The sequence below is a fragment of the Uloborus diversus genome, chromosome 3 (assembly GCF_026930045.1).
Source record: "Uloborus diversus isolate 005 chromosome 3, Udiv.v.3.1, whole genome shotgun sequence".
In the NCBI taxonomy this organism is placed as follows: domain Eukaryota; kingdom Metazoa; phylum Arthropoda; class Arachnida; order Araneae; family Uloboridae; genus Uloborus; species Uloborus diversus.
Window position 1 is genome coordinate 114365674 of NC_072733.1, and position 21470 is coordinate 114387143.

A 21470-nucleotide genomic window follows, 5' to 3' on the forward strand; every position below is an offset into this window, starting at 1 on the left:
AGGTTATTTGGTGCGACATAATAAATAGATTTTATCTATACATCCCACTTTATTTGATAATTTGGTTTTCAAAAGCTGCTGCTACCCTTTATACATTTTTAGTCTCATAATTACGAGCAACTTATTTAACGAGCAATTTTTTTATACACTTTTACTCCTATTTGGTTTTGGAAATGAAATGAATCGTGAATGTGTACCTAAAAATTCCAAAAATAAAAAATACTCTAATTCGGGGGAAAAAATGACAAACTAAATATCTTTCTTATTCATTGATTTATTTCACAAAAAATTACGAGTTTACACACATTAAATACATTTCATAAATATAAATATTTAAATAAGAGAAAGTCCATTGTGAAGAAACGGACGGCAGCAAAGCACGTCACGTTTCAGCCTCAGCAATTAAATTAATAAGAAGGAAGTCCTTTCAGTTCCTCTGAGTAACTTTGCCTGTAAATGATACGAGAGAATTAGTTGGAAATTTTAATGAAACACCTTATAAAAGTGGAGCTGAAGATAGTAATAAAAAACACTTACTTTTGATTGCTCTCAAAGCGTTGCTCATTATTTGTATGTGCTTGCTTTGGGAGGGATAGTGAACTTGAATCTGAATGTGTCCTTCTTTGGGGTTGAATCTTTGGACGGTGAATCGCTGCTTAATCCAGTTCTTTGGGTAATCTTCCAGGAGTGCTTGACGCAGCGGTTGCCAGGTCTGTTCCATTAGAGCTTCTTTGTTTTCCCAAGATTCGTGAGCCTGAAAGAAAGGATTTTTCTGTCAGATTATGTTAGGATTTTTCTGTCAGATTAGGCAGTAAAACCTATAACATTGACCACGCTTGTAAGTTGACCACCTGCCTAAGTTAACTGCTTTTTTTTTTTTTTTTTTCTTTTTTCTTCCACGTACAGAAGTTGTCCTATGTCATATAAATCAACCTTTATAAATTGATCTCCTGTTTAAGTTGATCACTAAAGTAGTGCACGGCAAGTGGCCAACTTATACAGGATTCAATTTAACACTATTCCTAGCTCTATAACTTATTCTAATTAATTCATATACATGATTTGCTATAAATATTTCCAAACGAAACGGAACTAAACATCTCAGGCATTAAATTTAATTAAACATCAAATTGTCGAAATGTTTCTTTTTTTTAAAGAAATTGTTTTGGAATAGAATATTATGACGTCATTAATGCCATTTTATTGGGAGCTTAAAAAGTTTTCACTTAAAAGTTTTTATTTTACTGATTTTCGTAGCAAAGGATCCTTTTAATTCAGCGGAATTATCTAATGAAATCAAGTGTTATTGCACTTTAGCCATAGTTTCGTATGCTCAAAATTCCAATTCAGAAACTTTTCCATATTTAATGAAATCTGTAAAGGCAAAAATGATCTTAAAATCTGTAAATAAGTCAGAAAGGAAATATAAATCTAAATTGACTTAGAAATATCTACATACCCTTTCTTTAAGCTCCTGCAAAAGCTGCTTAATTGTCTCAAACTCTTCGGTGGTGTTTGTGTGCTGTATTAACTCATTGAGCTTTTCGATCAGTATGTCAAATGCTCGGAGGAGTTGGACTCGGGCTTGTTTCTCCAATATTTCGAGGTGATGACAAATTTTATGGTACAGTTCTCTCTTGGAAACATCTTCGAAAATTCTTTCACTTCGTTCCTTGACGAAATTTGTGATTTTCCTTACCCACCATGATAGATCAAAAAGCTTGGAAACTGCATAAAAGAATACAAAATATTACAGTGAAAAGGAAATACTGAAGATTTTATCAATTTTTTCATCAATAAATCAAATTTTTTCTTACGAATTGTATGAAATAATGATTATTGTAAAAGGATAAATGCAGAAAAATACAAACAAATTTGACTTACCATTATCAACAACTTTGTTGAATCCTGGAACAATCATATCGACCCAAACTGTGAAGGAACAGTCATTGTGTAAGAAAAATATTACTACATATCCAAAATGAGCATTTTTAATGAACTAATTCTTGTAATAAACTAATTCCTGTAGAAAAATATTTTATGTTTCAATGTGAAATTAAAATATATATTCTATAGAATTCTGTAAAAAGTGAAATTTATTGGTTTTAAATATACTGTTTTGGTCTAAAAACCTAAACGCCAGTGACTAAAGTAAATTTTAGATTCTTGCATGAAATATTAAAATATGTTTTACCGTGGTAAGAATAGGCTGTAACCACTTCGAAGTCTCCTAGGCCTGTAAAACGAATAATCTTCATTAAAAAACTAAGCTATTATGAAAGTACTACTTTGATAAACTTATGTACAAATAAAACTTATAACCAATATATACTATGCTTTCCAATATCCGGGAGCAAGTTGTCCCGGAAACTGCGTTCATTTTTTTCTGTCCTGTCATAGCATGAAACGACATGAAAAACATGAATGTATGTGTTATAAAATGCAGTATAAATCAATTTTTAAAGTTCCTTCCATATTATAATTTCTTCCCCTTATCATTTTATTTGGGTTAAATATACTACTACCTATATATTTGCATTTTAGAAAGACATATTCTTTTTTAATAACTAAGTTAATTAATAATCAATACTCTATGAAATTATTTACAATAAGTTGAATGAAGATTAGCTCTTATTTTAACATATTAATTTAAAGAAAAGCTGACGTACTGGAAGTCTTAATGCAATACATGAGTATTTAACTAGTAGAACTATATCGAAGTATATTACTGAATGAAACAACTATATTTAAAAAGCATTTGATTAATACTTACCATCAAAGAACCACTGAATACCTGCTGCAACTGTAAAGAGGAAAAAAAAAACAAATTTTAATTGATGTTGATAATAACATAGCTTTGGTCACGAACATAAATTTATATATAACACCTTATTGCATTATGATGAGACTTTTCATTGTTTAATAAAACTATAAGGTTTAATTGTAGTTTAGTAAAACTACAAGGTGCTTACCAAGATTAATTGCTTTTCTGATGTCAGGAAGGTAGACACGGAAATCTGGGAATAAATCTTTGCCTCCGGGGATTATGCTGCGAATGTCAGGAATCCATTGTCTGAAGTCAGGTAATTGTGGTAAATGTACTACAGAAAAAAACAACAACCAAAATTACAACAAAGGCAAATTTCGCAGTTCAAGAACATGAAAAAGATGTAGTACTTTAATACAATAAACTAAGAAACTTGAACTAGGTGTTATGTACTAGAATTTGTTCTGCTATTTCCAGCAATTAATGAAACCATATTGAATAGGGATAGTTTCACAAAGACACTTTCACAACAGTAACACAAAACAAGTATTTATTCGTGATGTTATGAAAGCTCTATTGCTAATCGTGAAGTAGTAAAAAAAATCAGATCTTTTATTCTTCACCACATGCTAAATGTTACTTAAAGTTAAAACGTGTGACACGTTACTACAAAATGCATTCATTCATTGAAGTATACAGCTTTCTTTTATTTACTCCAACGTATAAACATCATGTTTTATCCAAAAGTGGTTGCTTTGGCGAGGTGTCCATGTTTCTGGGAAAAAAATACTTTTAACACACGACACCACTTGATAGAACTTGGTTACAACCATCAGATTTATTGCAAACAAGTAATGTAGATAGTAGGTCTTCAAGACAAAATTTGATTCTTTTCTGATACGAAGAAAGTTAGAGAACGATTCAAAAAAGTTTCTATACTTATAAAGTTTACCGATTGAAGTATTTTCTTAATGATAAACAAAGCAGAGTAAATCGATGACTTTTTTTGAAATCAAGCATAAAAAGCATTAGTCTACCCGATTCATACTTTAAAGTAGCTTACCTTGTATTTTTTCCCTTATCTCTTGGACTTTATTTTGAAGAAGCTGAGTGCATTTCTTAACTCCACCACGTTTGTACGTTTCCACTAACATATGGCAATAAGTACCTGGGGTGCATACTTTTTCCACGCAGTTTGTCAAGAGCTGGTTTGTTTCTTTCCAGAGTTCATGAATCACATCTGGGATGTGATCATAAGCATACTGAACGTATTTATGAGCAATGCACATAGCAACGCCAACAATTGGTTTTACTACTTCCTTCTTAATAAATTCCATTGGCCTGTAAAACATAAATAACATATACATATTAGCTTATCTGAGGTGAGAAAGGTTTTTGTGAATATTGAAAATTTTAATCTAGTATTTATTTAAGTTAGCTTGAAGCAGTTTAATGTAACGCTTAACTGTTCTTAACTTTTTTTTTTTTAAGTGAAACTTTGTTTTTTAACTTATATTAGATTCTTCCTCTCTTAAACGTTCTTGCACTGGCTGAAATATCAATTTAAATAGTAAATTAGTTTGATACTCGTGAAAACGTTTTCACTAAAGTAGAAAGTTTTAAATCAGAGAAAAAGATTTAAACATCTAATTTTAAGTTCTAACGGAGCTCTTTCACTAAAAAATAATGTTAGACCTTAAGATTGAACTATCACTTGAATAGATGTTTCAAAATTTAATTATGCAATATGGATATAAATTTGTTCTTGTATAGAACTTTAAAAACTAAAATAATCGAGAAGCATACATCAGTTCCCGAACGAGGGTCCAGGCGAAGTTGGGAAGTGTCTTCAGGCTTTGTTTGGGCAAGTCTTTCAGTAAACGAGAGTGCTTTCGAACCATTTGAGAGGCTTTTTGCTGAATCTTTTCATAAATGGGCTCTATCGTCTCAAGAATTTGCTTCAGATCTTTCTTAACTTCTTTCAGTAATTCTCCAAGAGGGCTGTTCATCACCACGGATTCCAATTCTCTCAACTCATTCTGGAAAATCAAAAATGAGCATTTATTAAAACATGGAGGTAGTAACAAAAACTCATAACATATACCTTTTACTGTACTATAGTCATTCTATAACCCAGGTGAATAGTATACAGGTAATGGCAGTGCTAAATTGTTTGGATTTTTTTCTAATAAAATCGGTGGTTAATAAGAAATATTTTATTAGATTCTGAACTTAATTTCGTTTAATATCTAATAAAATCGTCTTGTTTTATATGCATTGTGTTTCTATTACAGAAAAGATTCAATAATAGAAACTACGTGACTCGTTTTCTTTTCTTTAAATTTATGAGTTACTAATTCCCATCATATTTAAATGGTAGCATCAGGTTTTTTCAAACATGTGATAGGTTACTCTGAAAGTTCTGTTGTATATCCCAACCGTTAAAACCATCCCCACCAAAAAATAGTTTTAAAAGCATTTTTACCTGGCGTTGATGAAGCTATAGAAAATGGTTTCTTTCTGTGAGTAATTAAGAAGAAACAAAGATAAAACTTAAAATATCCGATGTTATCAAGACACACAAATTGCTACTCTTAATGAGTACTTGAATAATCGAGAAACTTCAGAGTCTAATATTGAAGATCAATTTATCATAACATAATAGCCTTAATGTTTTCTTATTGATAGTATTTTCATTAAATTTTCTCCACATTTTTTTTCAAATGATTATAAATATTTAATATATTATGTTAGAATGTTACCATAACATTTCGGAGATCTTCTTTATCCCAGTTTATCACGATAGTTGCAATGTTTCTTTGTTTTCGATCAATGTTTAAGCTGAGATCTAAGCATTTGTGTTGCTTGTAATAGCTTTCAAGGTACACAATTTTGATAATTCCATTTTTCACTTTGTTAAAACACATCTCAGTCTTCAGTAAAGGACCTAGAAATAAAAAAAATAATGCTATATTTATTTTCCTTTTCAAACACTACAGTTTCAGCTGAATTCTAAGCAAAGCATCTAATAATAACTTTAACTACTAAGACCGTTGTTACCTTGACTAAGAGACTGATCTACAGTCAGACAGTAATCTTCAGCTTGGAGTGCGACTTCATAAACCTTTTGTCCTTTAGCCATTATGCTGAATTTGAGTTGCTTTGGCAAAGTTGAGGACCATACTGTGCTTCCTCTTATTTTAACGTCATACTCAGGTGAGTTCATCTAAAAGGAAATTTTGTGTCATGTTAAAAATTTAAGTGTGCAAGTTTTGAAGCATACAAATGAGCTTAAAAAATCCCTCATATACATAAACTTATATATTAACAGCTATCAAAACTGTGTCATTAGTGTAGTTTGCTACTTTTACAAAATTTAACTGATTATAAACAAAAACTCAAAAGTGTAACAACAAATTATTGAAAGTATTTAAATTATTTTTAAATGCTATTGACCATTATTTTTTAAACACATTGGCATAAAAACGTTGCTTACTGAAACTTCAATTGCTGTTGGTTTTCCGTTGCTCTTTTCAGAAAGCTTGATAGAGAGACCACCAGTTTGCTCTAATTGGGATGTCTTAAAGTGATATTCGTATCCATAAACGTCTTCAGCTCTAGTTTTCCTTTGAATCAGTTTTACAGAGAGATCTAAACTTTGATCTAAAAGGAAATATGCCTTAATTTTAAAAGTTCAAAAATTAATATTTTTATGCTTCATAATTTTGAATATAACAAGAGTGCGTTTTTACCTTCACGATGCAGTCTGTACAAGATTGCTTTCTTTTCACCCCGTCTTCCTTCTAGTTCAGGAGATATTTCCAGAGTCAAAACCTTGTTCCAAGATGAAGGTGAATAATGCATTTCCAATTTTCCTCTTACTGGTAGCTTTCCGTCTATTTGAACTTGTCCACTCACTTGCAGGGGCTAAAAATAAAATAACAAAAATTTCATTGTAATTAATACGTTTTAAAAGTAGTGTCAATAAATTATTCTTTTTTACAAAGTAAAACTATTGACTATTAATTTCATAACTATAGATAATTACTTTCAAAATTACGATCTGAACACTTTAAGTGTTATTTACAATTAAAATTAACAATCAGTTCAACCTACCTTCTGCATTCCAGGGTATATTATTTGGGCATTTCCTTTAATTTCACTAGTCTGTAGCAGATTTTGCTTCTTTAACTGTACTCCAAACTTTCGTTGGGGGGATGATGCATCAGGGAAAATTTCTAACTGAATCAAGGATTCTTCACTGTTGTGGAGTGCAGTACCTCTGACTCGAGCTGTACGACTTGGCATAAATAGGTGAGCATCCATATGACTTGGCTCTTTCTCATGCTCCCTAAGGTGAGCACGGATTTCGTATCCGTAGTTTTTGTTGTCGAAAGAAACCATTATTTTTTCTCTGAAATCGTGACTTCCTAGAGAAATGACAAAAAGAACGTGGCTTAACTTTTGAGATTCAGACTGTCCAACAGATTTTTCAATGTCCAATATTACTTTTTTGTAGAGTCTTTGGTCAGGAAGAGCAGCCTTGTGGTGTCCTGTCACGTGATAACATTCTTGCCTTCGTGAATTTCTGCATGCTTTCAAAACAAAGTGGAAATCGTCAGCGTTCTGCGTCGCTTGAACTGAGAAAGAAACTGGTCCTTGAGAATGAGCTTCCAGGGTTTGTCTGGGAGAAGCCTGTGATAGTTGCTTTGAATACTTAACATCTAATAGAGGTTTTTCGAGGCAAATTGCGTTTATTGAATACTGCTGATCTTGACTCGAAGTTTGTTTTGAAACACTTGCAGAAAGCAAATTAGATGATTCTTTCATGACATTTGCGGAGTACTTGAATGATTCTCTACCCTTTTGAACTTGAATGTGAACAGATACTTCCTTGGACCATACTGATTTAAGTCTTCCTTGAATTTCAATGTCTCTACCAGAAGTAATCATTTTTGCTTCGGAATCAATCTTTCTTTCACCATTTAGTTCGATGTATGATAAACCACTTTTTTGGGAGCTTTCGTTATCGAAGGATAGGTGAATTTTGGCTGCTTTGATAACTTGGAATGGTGAGCTTATTGTTGTTTCATAGCTGAAATGGTTCTGTTGAGTGTTAATTTCAGATGAGACAGAAACTACTTTCCCATTAAGCAATTCTAAGGTGGCGGAAGATGCAATTACATTGCGAGATCGTCGCAGAGAGAAACCAATAGCTTGTTTTTCAAACTGAATATGCGGTGTATGTAAAAGTGCCTTCATGAGTACCAAACTAGGCTTAAGATCATAGTTTACTTCAGATTCGTAAATTTTGTTTGCTGCCCATTGCAATCTAGCATGAGATTTTACAGTGAGAGATGATTCTGCGCGTGAAATAGAACCTTGAGAACTCCACTCTTTGCTTTCAAAAGAGCTATCTAAAGATTTAATTGCTGCCCTTGAAGTCAGCTGAATATCATTGACGTTTTTCTTAAGACGAGCTTCCGCTGAAACTTCGAGTTTATCCGAATGACTTCTTGACACTTTAATTGAAGTTGCTATTCCTTCGCTACTCAAATCATATTTAATGGTAGCACCAATTGGCTGAGATTTCATAACAGTTGCTTCAATCTGTGTTTCGTGTCTTCCGACTATGCGAGAATCTCCAGAAGCTGAAATATCAATGTTTACTATTTCGGTAACCTGCAATTTACCTGTAACGGAATATGAGGCTCTTGAACCGCTTCCAGTGTTTTCGATTTGAGTCAGAAGAAGCATTTTCTGGTTTGGATTTCTATCGGCATCCCATTGAACTTTAACTTTCAATTTCTTCTTACTTTCTAAATTCAAATCACTTGATGCAATAATGTGACGAGGCCTTCTTAATAAATCCATTTTCAAATCCATATCTATAGCTCTCCTGGTCAATTCGCGAAAGAATGTGAATTTAGCTTCTACTTGAGGTACTTTTAAACTAAGATGACTAGAGCCTTTCTTATTTAAATGAGCCTTAATGAAATGTTCAGAGGATCTATCCAAATTAAGTCTTCCTTCAACTGCAATGCTTTCTCCTCCCAACTTCAAAGAAGCCTTACTCTTGATTGGTGACTGACGCTGTGGAAGTCGAAGAGTAGTCTCAATTTCATAGTTGTGAGTTGAACGGTCATTTTGTTTCTGGACTTTGTACTTTAGTTCAGCTCTCCTATCAGATTGCCACTGAACAAGAGAATTTCCTTCATAAATACCTGGGCTAGTTTCTTGAACTTCATCTTGATACATCAATTTTCTCTGGCTTGGAAGTTCAACTTCAAGTCTTACATTCTGTTTCAATGGTTTTCTGGATGGTTTTTCCCAGTTCAGAAGGCATTTGATGTGTTTCTCCTGTTTATATCTCAGATCAGTTTCAACAGAAATCTTGGAATTCTTTTGGTATTCATGTGATACTTTGAGTTCACTGTCAATATGAAATTCTGGTGCTTTTACAGATAGCCTGCACTCACCTGGTGCATTCCTTGGCATCTGACTGGAATGCAAAACTGTAATGTAATTTTTCTCTGGATTCCTTCCGTACTTTAGAGTAATGTCATTCTTCAAAGAATCCCTAAGCTTTCCCTGCATACTCCACTGCAATTGCAATTTTGCAGATGGGAACTGGGTCATTTCAAATGAAGCTGATGTACTCAATTTTGAAGCACTCTGTTGGATTCGTTTTGAAAACATTACGGTGTGTTTCTGGGACCTTTCTCTTTGGTAATCGATCTTAATGTCAGATATTAAAGCCTGGGATTGCTTTGATTGTTTCTCAATTGAACCTCTCAATTGTACATCCATAACAGGAGCTATTAATCCAATATCAGAACTAACTTTCCATTCGGCGTCTTTTGATGTGCTGACACGACCCTCAGTTGTCAAAGTTCCTAGATTAAAAATTATGAATTATGAATGCATTGGTGTATAAACGAAACACATGATTTCTGAAATTGACGTTTAATCAAAATAGTTCTATAGACTTACATTTCAGACATAAAAAATCATGAGTATGACTTTCGTAAAGCAAGCAAAGGATCACGTTTCAGCGAATGTAAATTTTGAGCTCTCGTGCATATGATTACTCAAATATAAGCTTTTTACGTATTAAAGAACAATAAAAATTACGCATTAAAGATGATTTGTAAAAGGGTTTAAAGAGTCTAATAGTTATTTCTGTATACTTTTCAGGACAGTATAGTCCTAAAGTACACAGCATCTGTTCAAGCATATATGTGCAGAAAAAAATCTACACAATTTCATCTAACGTGAAACATCAATTTCAGAGACATCTTTCTTGCTACAATACTTGAAAATTACACATAAGACTTTACACATACCTTTAAGGGACAAAGGTCTGCGCTGGGGCACGTTGGATTTTATATCAATGGCAACTTGTTGTTTTCGTCCTTTTGAAACAGAGACCTCACCACCCAATTTGACAACACGAGAGCTTGGAAGAGTAATCTCAAGGGAAGGTTTGAAAACTTTTTGTTGAGTGGAATCAGATATTTGTGTTGAAGCTTTGACAGAAATCCTTTTAGATCCGCAGAGAACTTCAGCATTTCCTTCAACCAAATCGTTTCGCATGGTGCATGAACCTATAATTGCAGAATTTGTAAGAGCGATTAGAATGAATGTTAATTATTCGCTAACCACGGATTACTGAACATTTCAGGACCTAACTAAATAATCAGACGGCTCAAAACATACTAATATTAGAACTTCTTAAAATTTAAGAATTTCCTAATGTTAACTGCTTACAAAACTTTCCATTGGTTTTGTTTCAATAACATTAACTGCTAATAAAGAAGAAGAAATAAATTCAAATCATATTTTTAAGACTAAACATGTGATAAAATAGTAGTTCTAAATAATTTTAGAAATGTTTGGATGATACAATTGAAATATCTATTCCACTCTATTCACACTATCTACTAATCAGGCCCTGACTCTAAAGCAGAAAAAAAAATGCAATAGCTTTTACCTCTAGCAGAAGCACTTTTGAATGGACTCTTCAAATCGATAGTGTATTCTTTGCTTCCTGGTGCAGTCTTTCTAATTTTTAAGTCTCCGCTAAATCTTCGAGATATACGAGATTGGGGAGTATCTAAAGCAATTTGGTAGATCATGACATCAGCCTAAAAATTAAATGAATCATTTAGTGTTTGAAAAAAAAACAACATTTTTCTGCAGAAATTATGGCAAAATGTTGATAGAAACTCTGCTTTCCTGTTTGATAAGGTTTATAACTGTACAGTGAATTTAATTCAAATTTCTGAGGACGATAGTTTTTAGATGTCTCATAATATTATTCACTTGAATATGCCCTTAAATAATGTACAAAACGTATTTCAAAATAGTTTAATACATTAATGCTCATAAAACGAGTTGAAGTTTAAAATGGATTTGCTTAAATAAAAACACCATTAACTAAACGCAAAAATTACAACTCATTCTATGCACTTGTTTTACGGTTACGAGGAATCACTTTTTCAATACAAGAGAAGTGAATTTATGCATGAAAAACCATCAAGTTATTGTTTCATTTATTAATTTTGCTTTTATTTAGGAATTAAACTTGTTGAAAAATTAATCGCGTTAAATATTTTAAACAAATACCAAATTTATCTGACAATTTTTTTATTTGAAAAATTATTTAACCGGATTATATAACAGAAAAAACATTTTCTTTTCTGATAACTAACTTCTAATAGCAACTAACGTATAGACTTACTTCACGTTTTGGGATTTCCACTTTAAATTCATAACCTTTCATTTCAGGATCAGTTTTCTTAATACTCAATTCAACATTACCAATTCCTCTGACGTATGGGAACTTCTTGTCGAAGAAGGGTCGAGGTACTTCCCATTTTCCGCAGACAGTTAAGCCGAATGGTTTCTCTAATTGAGGGATGCAGCTGTCAATTTTCTTGTGCATTTCCCCAAAAGCTAGTTTTTCACTGTGATCGGGGTTGATTTCAATCACATTTGAGCTGAAAGTACACACAAAATTTCTGATCAAGAACAAGAGTAAATTGAATCATAATATAGCCTCATCAATTAATTCACTTGCAGTTTGAAACAAAAGTTTGCGTCAATTTTCCCTTTCAGTCTACCCCTGCGGAAGCAGAGCATTTAAAATTTATAACTTTTAAGGTCTTTCTTTCTTTATGAATGACTTGAATTAAATAAATCAAACTATAAAATTTCATATGCTTTAAAAATTTAACTTACAGTAATTTGCATTTATGTAACAACAACTAATTTGTAGTTCAGTAAATATTACGTTGGAGCGTATCATTTTGCGATATGATAAATTTTAATTAGCCGAAAGTATTAAATATTGATTTATTAATTAGTTATAAAAATTACTTTAATTAATAAATATTCAATTGTAATCCAATTACCTCATTTTTGCAACAAGTACGTTGTCGGAAGGCATGGTAAGACTTGCAAGAGCAAGGTGTCCTTCTTTGAGTTGGAAGCGAGCTTCAATGTCAGATTCAGAGTGCAGAACTGTCACGATTTTCATATCAGGTCTTCCGGTGTTCGAGTGCATACCAACTGTGGCTGCCATTTCAACGTTGCAACTGGAATTCATTTCAAAATAATATATCATTCATGCATGTTTGAAAGCTAATGAAACAGGGCTTAGTGACGAAACTACTATTTATTTTACCTTGGTTTAAAACGTCCATGGATGTCACCATTTCTTGGGCGGGAAAGCAGATTCAAGACGTCAAACTTGCTGCTTGCTGTAAGACCAACAGTAGCACTTCCAGTTACTCCAAATGAGTAAGATCTACCAGTGACGCTGGGAATAACAAGTTTGGAGTTCATGAAGAGGAAACTGTGTGAAAACTCTGCGGTCTTTTCGTGGGAAATCTGTGCAATAAATAAATATTTACGTATAATTTTAAATGTACAGCGTTATAAGGTGTACTTTAGCTTTAAACTAAATTTCTGTGATACGTACCTGGTTCATTACGTCAACAGCTTGCAACATTTTCTTTAATCCGGTCAAATCAGATGCAGAAACTTCGAAAAACTCAATTCCCATGGTTCGCAAGTAAATAGATGCTTGTAGTCCACTCTAAAAATAATAAAGTGAAAAGTTATTAAGATGCATTTACAATCGATTACATCACACCTAATTTCTGAAACTTAATTAGTGGGAATCGTATTGAACGTTTTTATGTCTCAATTTTAAAGCATTCCTACCGTAACAGCTGAAATAAGGGAAATCCAAAAACTTACTTCGCTTGAACTCTCTGCTCTTGATTTCAATCTTAAAACCTTCTTCATGAGTTCTTCAAGACCATCAGCACGAACTCCCATCTTTGAATTAAAATAAAAATTAATCAGTTAATAAATATTTTAATACTAATTAAATACATCATTATTGAAATTATATTTTGCTACGAAAGTAATTTTTTGATAGTAGCAATTTATTTTTCTAATATTACTGATAGTAAGAAATAATTAAAACAATAGATGCTGCAACGGTATTTATTTTATTAATTTTTTAGTACTTTTTATGGCATATAAAAGCAAAATTGTGGGGGTTTTCCCCCTCCAAAATGAAAATGCATAATGAAACTGATATGCACTATGGATCTCTAATAACATTTTAATTTATGTCATGAGTTTTATTTTTAAATTTTAGGTAATAGAAACAATTTAAATGTTTTAAATTAATCTTATACAATTCAATATATTATGTATTTCGTTCATGAATACGCTTTATTTTTCGATCACAAAATACTTTCATGTAATGAAGTAAAAATGTAAATAATACTCTCTACTTCAATCATTCCCTAAATTATCTGAAAGCTGAAAATTAAATTAATTGGGGGAGAGAAATCAATTATTTCATTCATTATTTTAGTTAAAAAGCAGTTAAATTTAACTTTAAAGCTTTTCAGTGCATGTCATAAACATATTATATGAAAGATGCAAAGGTATATTTACCTCAAACATGTTCATACGAGAGCCAAACAAATCAATGTCAAATCGGGTGTGCAAAGATCGGGGCATCAAAGACTGTGGGTTATGGATCAAATCAGCTTCAAAACTACCACCCACGTTCAAAGGATCACTGAAAGTAGACAGCTCAATATTCTTTGAAGAAGTCCAATAGTTTGCAGGCATCTTGGGTTTCACGTTTTGGAGAAGGTTTCGGACAGTTTTTTTACTCGGGGATGAGGATTTCTTCACGTTGGTGATTAAAGTGGCAGCGTATGAAGCAACTGAAATATTTTTTTTAAAAATTAATAATTCAAGAATATTTGTTTAAAGCGCATTAAACTAATTACTGAAATAATCAGTTTCATTTAAATAAAATCTCAAATTGTCTATATTACCCTGTTCGTGCTTTTCATTTTCAATAACATTCTCTATTGCTTGAATTTGTTGCATATCAGCATTTCTAATGATGCTAGAAAGAGCAGCAATCCTGACCTCATAATGTTCCTGAGAGTTTGAGAACAAGCTGAGCAACTCCCTTGGTCTTACCTAAAATCATCAAGAATTAACATGCGTTAATAAAACAGGTATTAAATTAAAAATATATGTTAATTGTCTATAAAAAATACCAAAAGTATTTATAAATTTTTGTCGGAGTTAATCCATACATACATCCTTTATGCAAATAGCAAACTATTTATACAGTTCGCAAAAAATGTCGGAAGAATATTCAGTAGCTTTTATTCTAGGTAACTTTTACTAACAACCGTGGATGCTTGTGCACTTGCCAGAGTAAAAAAAGTGCTCTTTTCTTAAAATCAACAGTTAAAAGCAAGTTTTTTTAGCTTCATTGTTAAAAGCTTTACTTTTAATAATAGCTATTTCATTATTTTTTATGCATAGAACATGCTTTTAATTACCTTTTCAGTTCGTCTGAAGGAATCAATAGCAGCCAACCTCACTTGAATTGAAGGTACATTTGATCTAGTGCATGCTAGAATGTTTGACTGAGCTTCACCTAAGTATCCCATGTTTCCGAAAGCTTTCAAGATAGCAATTACCTGCAATTAAAAAAGTCTTTAATGCTCAAAATAAAAAATAAAAAGTTGCTTAGAACTCATATCTTCAGTTACATTGAAATGATGTGAAAAGTTAGTAAATAATATAAAAAAGTCTTGTTTGACAAACTAAATCAAATATAATAAATTCCTATTTAATACATTTCCCATACCTCTTTTTCATCATCATATGAACACTGGCGTCCAATGGCTTGGCTGAGCTCAGATACTATTTGTTTGACAGCTTGTGACCTTTCACATGGATGCTGTTGACAGTGTCGACCAACCATAGCAGATACTCCGAGAAGAACTGATGCAGATTTATCCTTCTTCAATAAATCCTACAAAAACAAAAAGGACATTTTAACATAAAATTTCCACGTGCCGTTGAATGCTTTTAAGAAGTACATCATAAGGACTTACGACAACAGCGGATAAAGTCTTGTCAGTTGGTTTTCGGATGAAAGCTAAGGATATTGTCCACAATTTCGATTTCACTCCTACTACTTTCTTTTGTACAAGTAGTTTAACCATTAGTTTAATAGATCCTGCGCTACCGGCCATCGGTAGAGCATCCACGAACACATCCCTGTAAATAGTATTACATAATTATGTAACTGAACCAAGAGATTTACTGAAAAATTAACTTAAAATGTTTTGCAATGTCATTTTAACTAAAAAAAACTAAACTGTCAGTTTTAATTACTGTTATAGTCCTCAAGTAATTTTGTTTTTTCAAATAAGCTAGCTAATTAGTTGCTATATTTGCATCAGATTATCCTTTGAAGTTTTTTCTAGAAAGTTTTATCATTTCTCCAGAGTTACAGAGTGAATAGGAAAATATGAATAATAAGTTGCTCCATCGTGCCGCTCAGGTAGTATGACTTTTTATTAAAATGTTCACCTTTGCATTCCTTTTAATCCTGACATACGTGATTGCAATTTTATTGCTATTTTTACCCATTAATCGTTGATTTAATGTTTCTGACACAACTTTTCTATTGGCGTCAAGGCGAGCAAAATGGAGAGTCTAACGTTGGCCTCTTTTCCTGCTAAGCACCAATAAGAAACATATCCTCATTAGAAGAAAAAAGAAGTTAATTTAGTACAAAATTGTCTCTTCTTATTTTTTTTTTTTTTTAAATTGTATTCCAATTTTATAGCTGTTAATTTAAAGTAAACTTTTTGAGAATTCAAAACAATAAATGAGGCAGTGAGAAGCAAAGGGATGTAAGTGGACATTTTCAAGTTTTGAGTATAAAACGCGTTTAAAGATAACATCTTAGGTAAGCTTTCATTGAAATTTTTTTCTAAATCATGCTGTATAGAAGCAACTACCAGGACTACTAGTACCATCTATTGCCCCAAGATAGAGGAGAGGTTCACCTACCATGTGTACTGGTTATATCCAAATTTTTAATTTTGCCATTTACATCCCTTTGCTTCTCACTGCCTCAAATGAAAAGAACAAAACCGTGTTCATGAAAGCATGACAAATTGAATACACTTACTTAATTTTCTTAGACGAGCAAATTTGTCCATTTTCTAAAGATCGGTAGATTTTTTCTAGTGACTCGTATGGTAGATGTTTGCAGAATGATACTAGGTCAAAGAAGTCCTTGCTAATAGTTGCATCAACAAGTCCACTGTTCTTCTGGCACATGTTTTTAAGCAGCTCTTCAACTTGTCTCTCATAACGCTCTATTCCAGCATCTTCTTCGAGGTTGTATAAAATTGGGTGCTGTACATGAACGGGCTCTGGAAGATATAAATATGTTTGGTAATCATCTTTGAAAGTGTATAAATAACAAAGTCATTTTTTCTGATGTTTTTCCCTTAATTATATAAGTTCAAAAACCTTATCTTTATGCGATTTCAATTTAAGAGCACATAACTAAATGAGTAATACAAAGCATTGCATTACAGTAGTATTGAATTAATACTATTCCTTATATTTTCATTTCAAATAACTATACTGAGAAAAGCAATGTTTGCTTTGAGAAATTTTATATTTATTTGGTTCTGAATTCGAAACAAATTTTCATAAAATTAGCCGAAAAAGAGGTGTTAATATTGTTACAATCCAAAAAATAGATGCAATATTTCCTAAAATCTTTACAGTTGATTTCAGCGAGGAATTTCATTACACTAGCTTAGAAATTTTTCTAATATTTCTGCTGTGATTTTAAAAAGTATTTCTCATATTAATTAAATTTGTTTTAGAACTTACGCATTTGAGGTGTTAAACCATCGCCTTCAGTAACTGATCTCAGACGAAGTTCAACTTCTCCTTCAAATTCAATGATACTGTCCTGCTGCCTAAAAGGTTTAATTGTAGCATATTCCTTGCACTTAACATTCTTGATAATCTGCTGTTCAATTTCTTGTTCACAAGTTAACTTTTCTTCGGGGAAAATAGGAACTGTGTGAATTTCCTGTAAGACGTTGAAATTTAGTTAGAGGTAAAATATTAAATGAAAAACACTGACAAGTAATGCTGTCAAAAAAACAATAACGGAACTCACTGAATCTTCTGCTTCATATGGGTTTGTGATTAAGGATGTTACTGAGGTATGTCTGTTGGTGCAAGATTTCAAGTCTTTGGATTTCTGGACAACTGTACCCCTGCCTTGTTTTACGGTATATTTTGTGGCACATGTTCCCAAACTGTCAGTCTGAAATTAAAATAATTATTAATAAATATCTAGGAAACCACGTGTCTAGTTGAGTTTGATCACTTAATAACTCAAACATATTATTTTAATTTTTAAACATTCCACTATTTCATAGAAGTTTAAATTTTGATTGATACCGGAAAGTAAAATAGCTACAGTCATAAAAGTATAAAAACATGACGCATGCAATATATTGCCTCTAACTTTGAACATATGAAATGTTTATGTAACTATTATTGTACTTAGTTGTGCTTAAAATACTCAGTGCATTATGATATTTTTTTCTCCGTTCAACTTTTATCTAAATTAACGTTAAAAGTTTAATTGAGTTTAAGCACTTAACAAAGAATTAAAATATAAAGATAAAGCTTTCACAAGCATTACCTTGATGATTGACCCTATGCTTTTATGATTAAATTATAGGTATTGATTGAAATCATTGTAAAGAGAAGATTTATGATAGGCTACTGTGCAAGTTACCACTAAAATAAACTTACTTCTTTAACCATTTGATCAACATCAAATTCGGTCATGGTGTTAATAATGGAAGACAGAATTCCCTTCTTGATGTTCTGTGATTGTGTAGATTCTTCTTGGCTGGAGCACACATGATCAATTTTGCCATCCTCAAAAGCAAAAGGCATAGGTACTTCCAACTGCCTCATCAATTCAGATGTTTCCTCATGAGATGCTCTTTGATCAATTCTTATACTTCTTAGCTAAAAATATGAAACACACAATTTAATCTTCAAAAATAAAGTACCACACTTGAAGTGGCGTAAATATTTTTGCTTACATTTAATCACACGAGTAACATATTTTACATTTGTTTTAATGGAACTATAATGAATCAATGTAATTAATTGGATGTATAATTTTTCTGGTATTTTTATCGATTAAAATTTTTTATATTTTCTATAGTTTGAATGAGAAAATACTATGTAAAAAAATGAATTTCCTCTGCTATGAAGTTAATTTTTACTCATAGCTAACTCTTTAAGGACCATAATCTTTAAAGCGGAGTATGCAAATTTAAGATTTTTTTTAAATAAGTATATTTTTTAAACTGTAACTTTTTTATATTATGGTGCCACAATAGTATGGGGAAAAGTACAATCTATTAACTATTTGTATATTCGATAGTGTATAAAATAAATTTTAAACTTATGGGAGGACACATGTTAAGTGGTCTTTAAAGGGTTAATGTAATGCATTAAAGAGTACTATGAAAATAATAATAATCACAAGTATTTTAATTTGGAAATAATTTTGCATTTTTCAGATATTGTTCAATTTCAAATGTTTGTTTAATTATTTTGAATTTTGAGCAGGATCATAAAAAAATTGTTACCTGTAGAATCATGTCACATTTGCTTATGACGTGAATTTCTGCTCTTCCACTAATTTGGGCCTTCTGTTTCCTTTGTCCGGCAATTTTAAGGTAGTTGATGCCCTTGTAGTCGTAGGTGTATACTTGTCCAGGTTCATATTTAAATCTTTCGCCCTCTTCAGCTGAAAATAGGAAAATAGGATGTTGTAATTTAGCTGCAAATTTCTTTACAAATTGAAATGAGAGAACTTGAAACTTATAATGCATTCGATTTATTAGAGTTAAGAGATATGAAACATAACATGCTGCAATAATTTTATAAGTTGAAACGACATTTTTTCAAAGTTACTAATGCATTAATTTATGGATGAATTACAATTTAGTCTACCTTTAAGCGAGTTCCTTTTGGTATTCGAGTAAAAGTAATAAAGTAGCAATAACTTGTTACGCAGTCTGTTGCTGCATTTATACTTGAAGTAATAATATAGAAGTTTAAAATGCCATGCAAGAAAATTTCCTGGCTTTGAAAAATTTCATTTCAAAGCTATCTTTTACCTATATACTTTAGAAAATGTTCTGGCTTTGACAAATTTCATTTAAAAAGCTCTCTTTTACCTATATACTTAAAAAAAATTATTTGGTTTGACAAATTTCATTACAATGCCTTTTTTACCTATATAATTAAGAAATTTATTTCATTTGAACCAATAGAAATAAAATAAAATTACTTACAGCCTGCGCAGCTAGTAGCACATCGCACTTCTGATTGTCTCTGGAATGGGCCTTAAAAAAATTAACATAAACTTCGTTAGTTCACGGGGTTAAAAAACTAAAACATTTAGAAAAAAAAATAATTGAATGAATATTCATTTTTGTTTCAATTTTTCTTAAATATATTTGAAAGTTGTATGTATCGCCATTATCTACTGTGTATTTGGCATCATTAATCCTAAACTTCTGAATGATATTGTTGTAGTTGATGCACGTTCTTATTTCACGATAAGAATTTAAAAACTAAAGATATTACCATTAATATGAACGAAACTTTTTCGTAAAAAACATTTGCTTGTTCAATAAATAGTATTTGCATTTATGACAGTGTCAAAAGTAATAGAATAACACTACACAAATAATGTGCTATTTGCGGAAATCACAGATGATTTCGTTCAAGTTTTAAGTTAAAAATCGATGTATAAGTTGAAGTCACATTTGATCTAGGAATTAAGACCTCTGCCTAATGGTAATTTTAACCTTACGGCTCTTAACCTTACGGCACCGTAACGTTTTTTTTTTATTAATCGATTTTTTTATGTAACAAATAAAAATAGTAAAATATTGTGTTATGTAACCTAAAAAAAATGTTTTTTCTCCTTTTAAATCTCAATGCATTTTTTAAATTAATAACAAACAAAATTTTTTTCCAAGTTTTCAGAAAAACAACTGCGAACGAAACAAATAAAAGAGTAAACTTTTTTTTTCTTTTTAAATCTCTGATATTTTTTGCATTAAAATGTAACTCGATTTTCCCACGTTTTTAGAGAAAAAAAAACTCCGAACATTAAAAACGAATTAAAAAGTAAAGTTTTATTTTCCTTTTTAATTTTCTGATATTTTTTTCATTAATATATAGCTGGTTTTTCCAAGTTTTTAGAAAAAAACAACTCCGAACATTAAAAATAAATAAAGTATTTTTTTTTTTTTTTTCATTTTTGAGTCTCTGATATTTTTTATATTAACATGTTACTAGATTTTTCAAGTTTTCAGAAAAAAACTACTCCAAACTTCTAAAAGCAGAAACATGGTTTAGGGTATTCTCCCTACCGAATTCTCTAAGAGTAAATACTCACCAGCAAAAGCAGCTCCCACCAGGCATGCTACTGCAATGAGTCTCAGCCCCATGATTGCTGAGGAATGACTCCGGTAGTGAGGAAGGGGCTATTTATCCCTGCTTAAATAGCCAGCTAAGTCACTTCAAACTCACCCAGATCCTGCACCAGCAAAAATATCAAGACGATAGCGGAGCGCAAAAATGCTAATTTGCAAAAATTATGGAGGTTAAAGGGTAAAGACGCAATCTCTTCTAAAAATTATCTATGCAAGAAATCTGACCGTCTCGTCATCAAGAACACTCTGAGAAATGCATCAGGCTTGTAAATAAAGGATCACCGTTTCAAATATAGAAATTAACAATAATACTTTATCTTGATCAGGCACATTTTTTAGTCCGAAATCTTTTCAATATGTAATCCAAGAACCAGAATCTTTGCAATATTTACAAAGGAATAACTGAAATGTTTTCTGATATTATTTTATAAACTGTTAGTTAAACAACCGCTGATTTTCTGATAAAGACCCATTGTGGTTCTCGTTGCTGAAAAAAAAAATTAAACAATCTTTTAACTACAAATCTAAGAATCTTAATACTCATAGTATTTACAAAAGAATAACTGAAATGTTTTCTGATATTATTTTATAAACTGTTAGTTAAACAACCGCTGATTTTCTGATAAAGACCCATTGTGGTTCTCGTTGCTGAAAAAAAAAATTAAACAATCTTTTAACTACAAATCTAAGAATCTTAATACTCATAGTATTTACAAAAGAATAACTGAAATGTTTTCTGATATTATTTTATAAACTGTTAGTTAAACAACCGCTGATTTTCT

General features: G+C 31.5%; 1 protein-coding gene across 1 annotated transcript; it reads right to left on the bottom strand.

Annotated features, from left to right (window-relative positions):
• Positions 1-254: 254 nt before the first annotated feature.
• LOC129218126 (apolipophorins-like) lies at positions 255-20723 on the bottom strand. The gene is made up of 33 exons (XM_054852335.1): positions 20652-20723; positions 19537-19587; positions 18826-18986; positions 17972-18193; positions 17325-17474; positions 17030-17234; positions 16311-16557; positions 15223-15388; positions 14973-15140; positions 14662-14802; positions 14140-14290; positions 13748-14025; positions 13034-13114; positions 12753-12869; positions 12456-12661; positions 12184-12366; positions 11511-11769; positions 10761-10914; positions 10114-10374; positions 6884-9663; positions 6520-6694; positions 6264-6430; positions 5828-5993; positions 5530-5714; positions 4574-4806; positions 3831-4108; positions 2973-3101; positions 2774-2803; positions 2195-2236; positions 1885-1932; positions 1460-1728; positions 538-754; positions 255-450 (listed from the first exon to the last, which is right to left on the bottom strand). Exons 1-33 carry the CDS (start codon positions 20701-20703, stop codon positions 428-430), a joined length of 7995 nt encoding a protein of 2664 aa, XP_054708310.1. The 5' UTR covers positions 20704-20723; the 3' UTR covers positions 255-427.
• Positions 20724-21470: the final 747 nt, after the last annotated feature.

Bases quoted from the DNA above. Each gene is read 5' to 3' on its own strand.
- LOC129218126 (XM_054852335.1), bottom strand. From the start codon at position 20,703: ATGGGGCTGAGACTCATTGCAGTAGCATGCCTGGTGGGAGCTGCTTTT. The intron at 13,115-13,747 runs GTAAATATACCT...TTTAATTCAAAG, and splicing joins CTCGTATGAACATGTTTGAG to ATGGGAGTTCGTGCTGATGG. The intron at 5,715-5,827 runs GTAACAACGGTC...TTTTATTTCTAG, and splicing joins AGATCAGTCTCTTAGTCAAG to GTCCTTTACTGAAGACTGAG.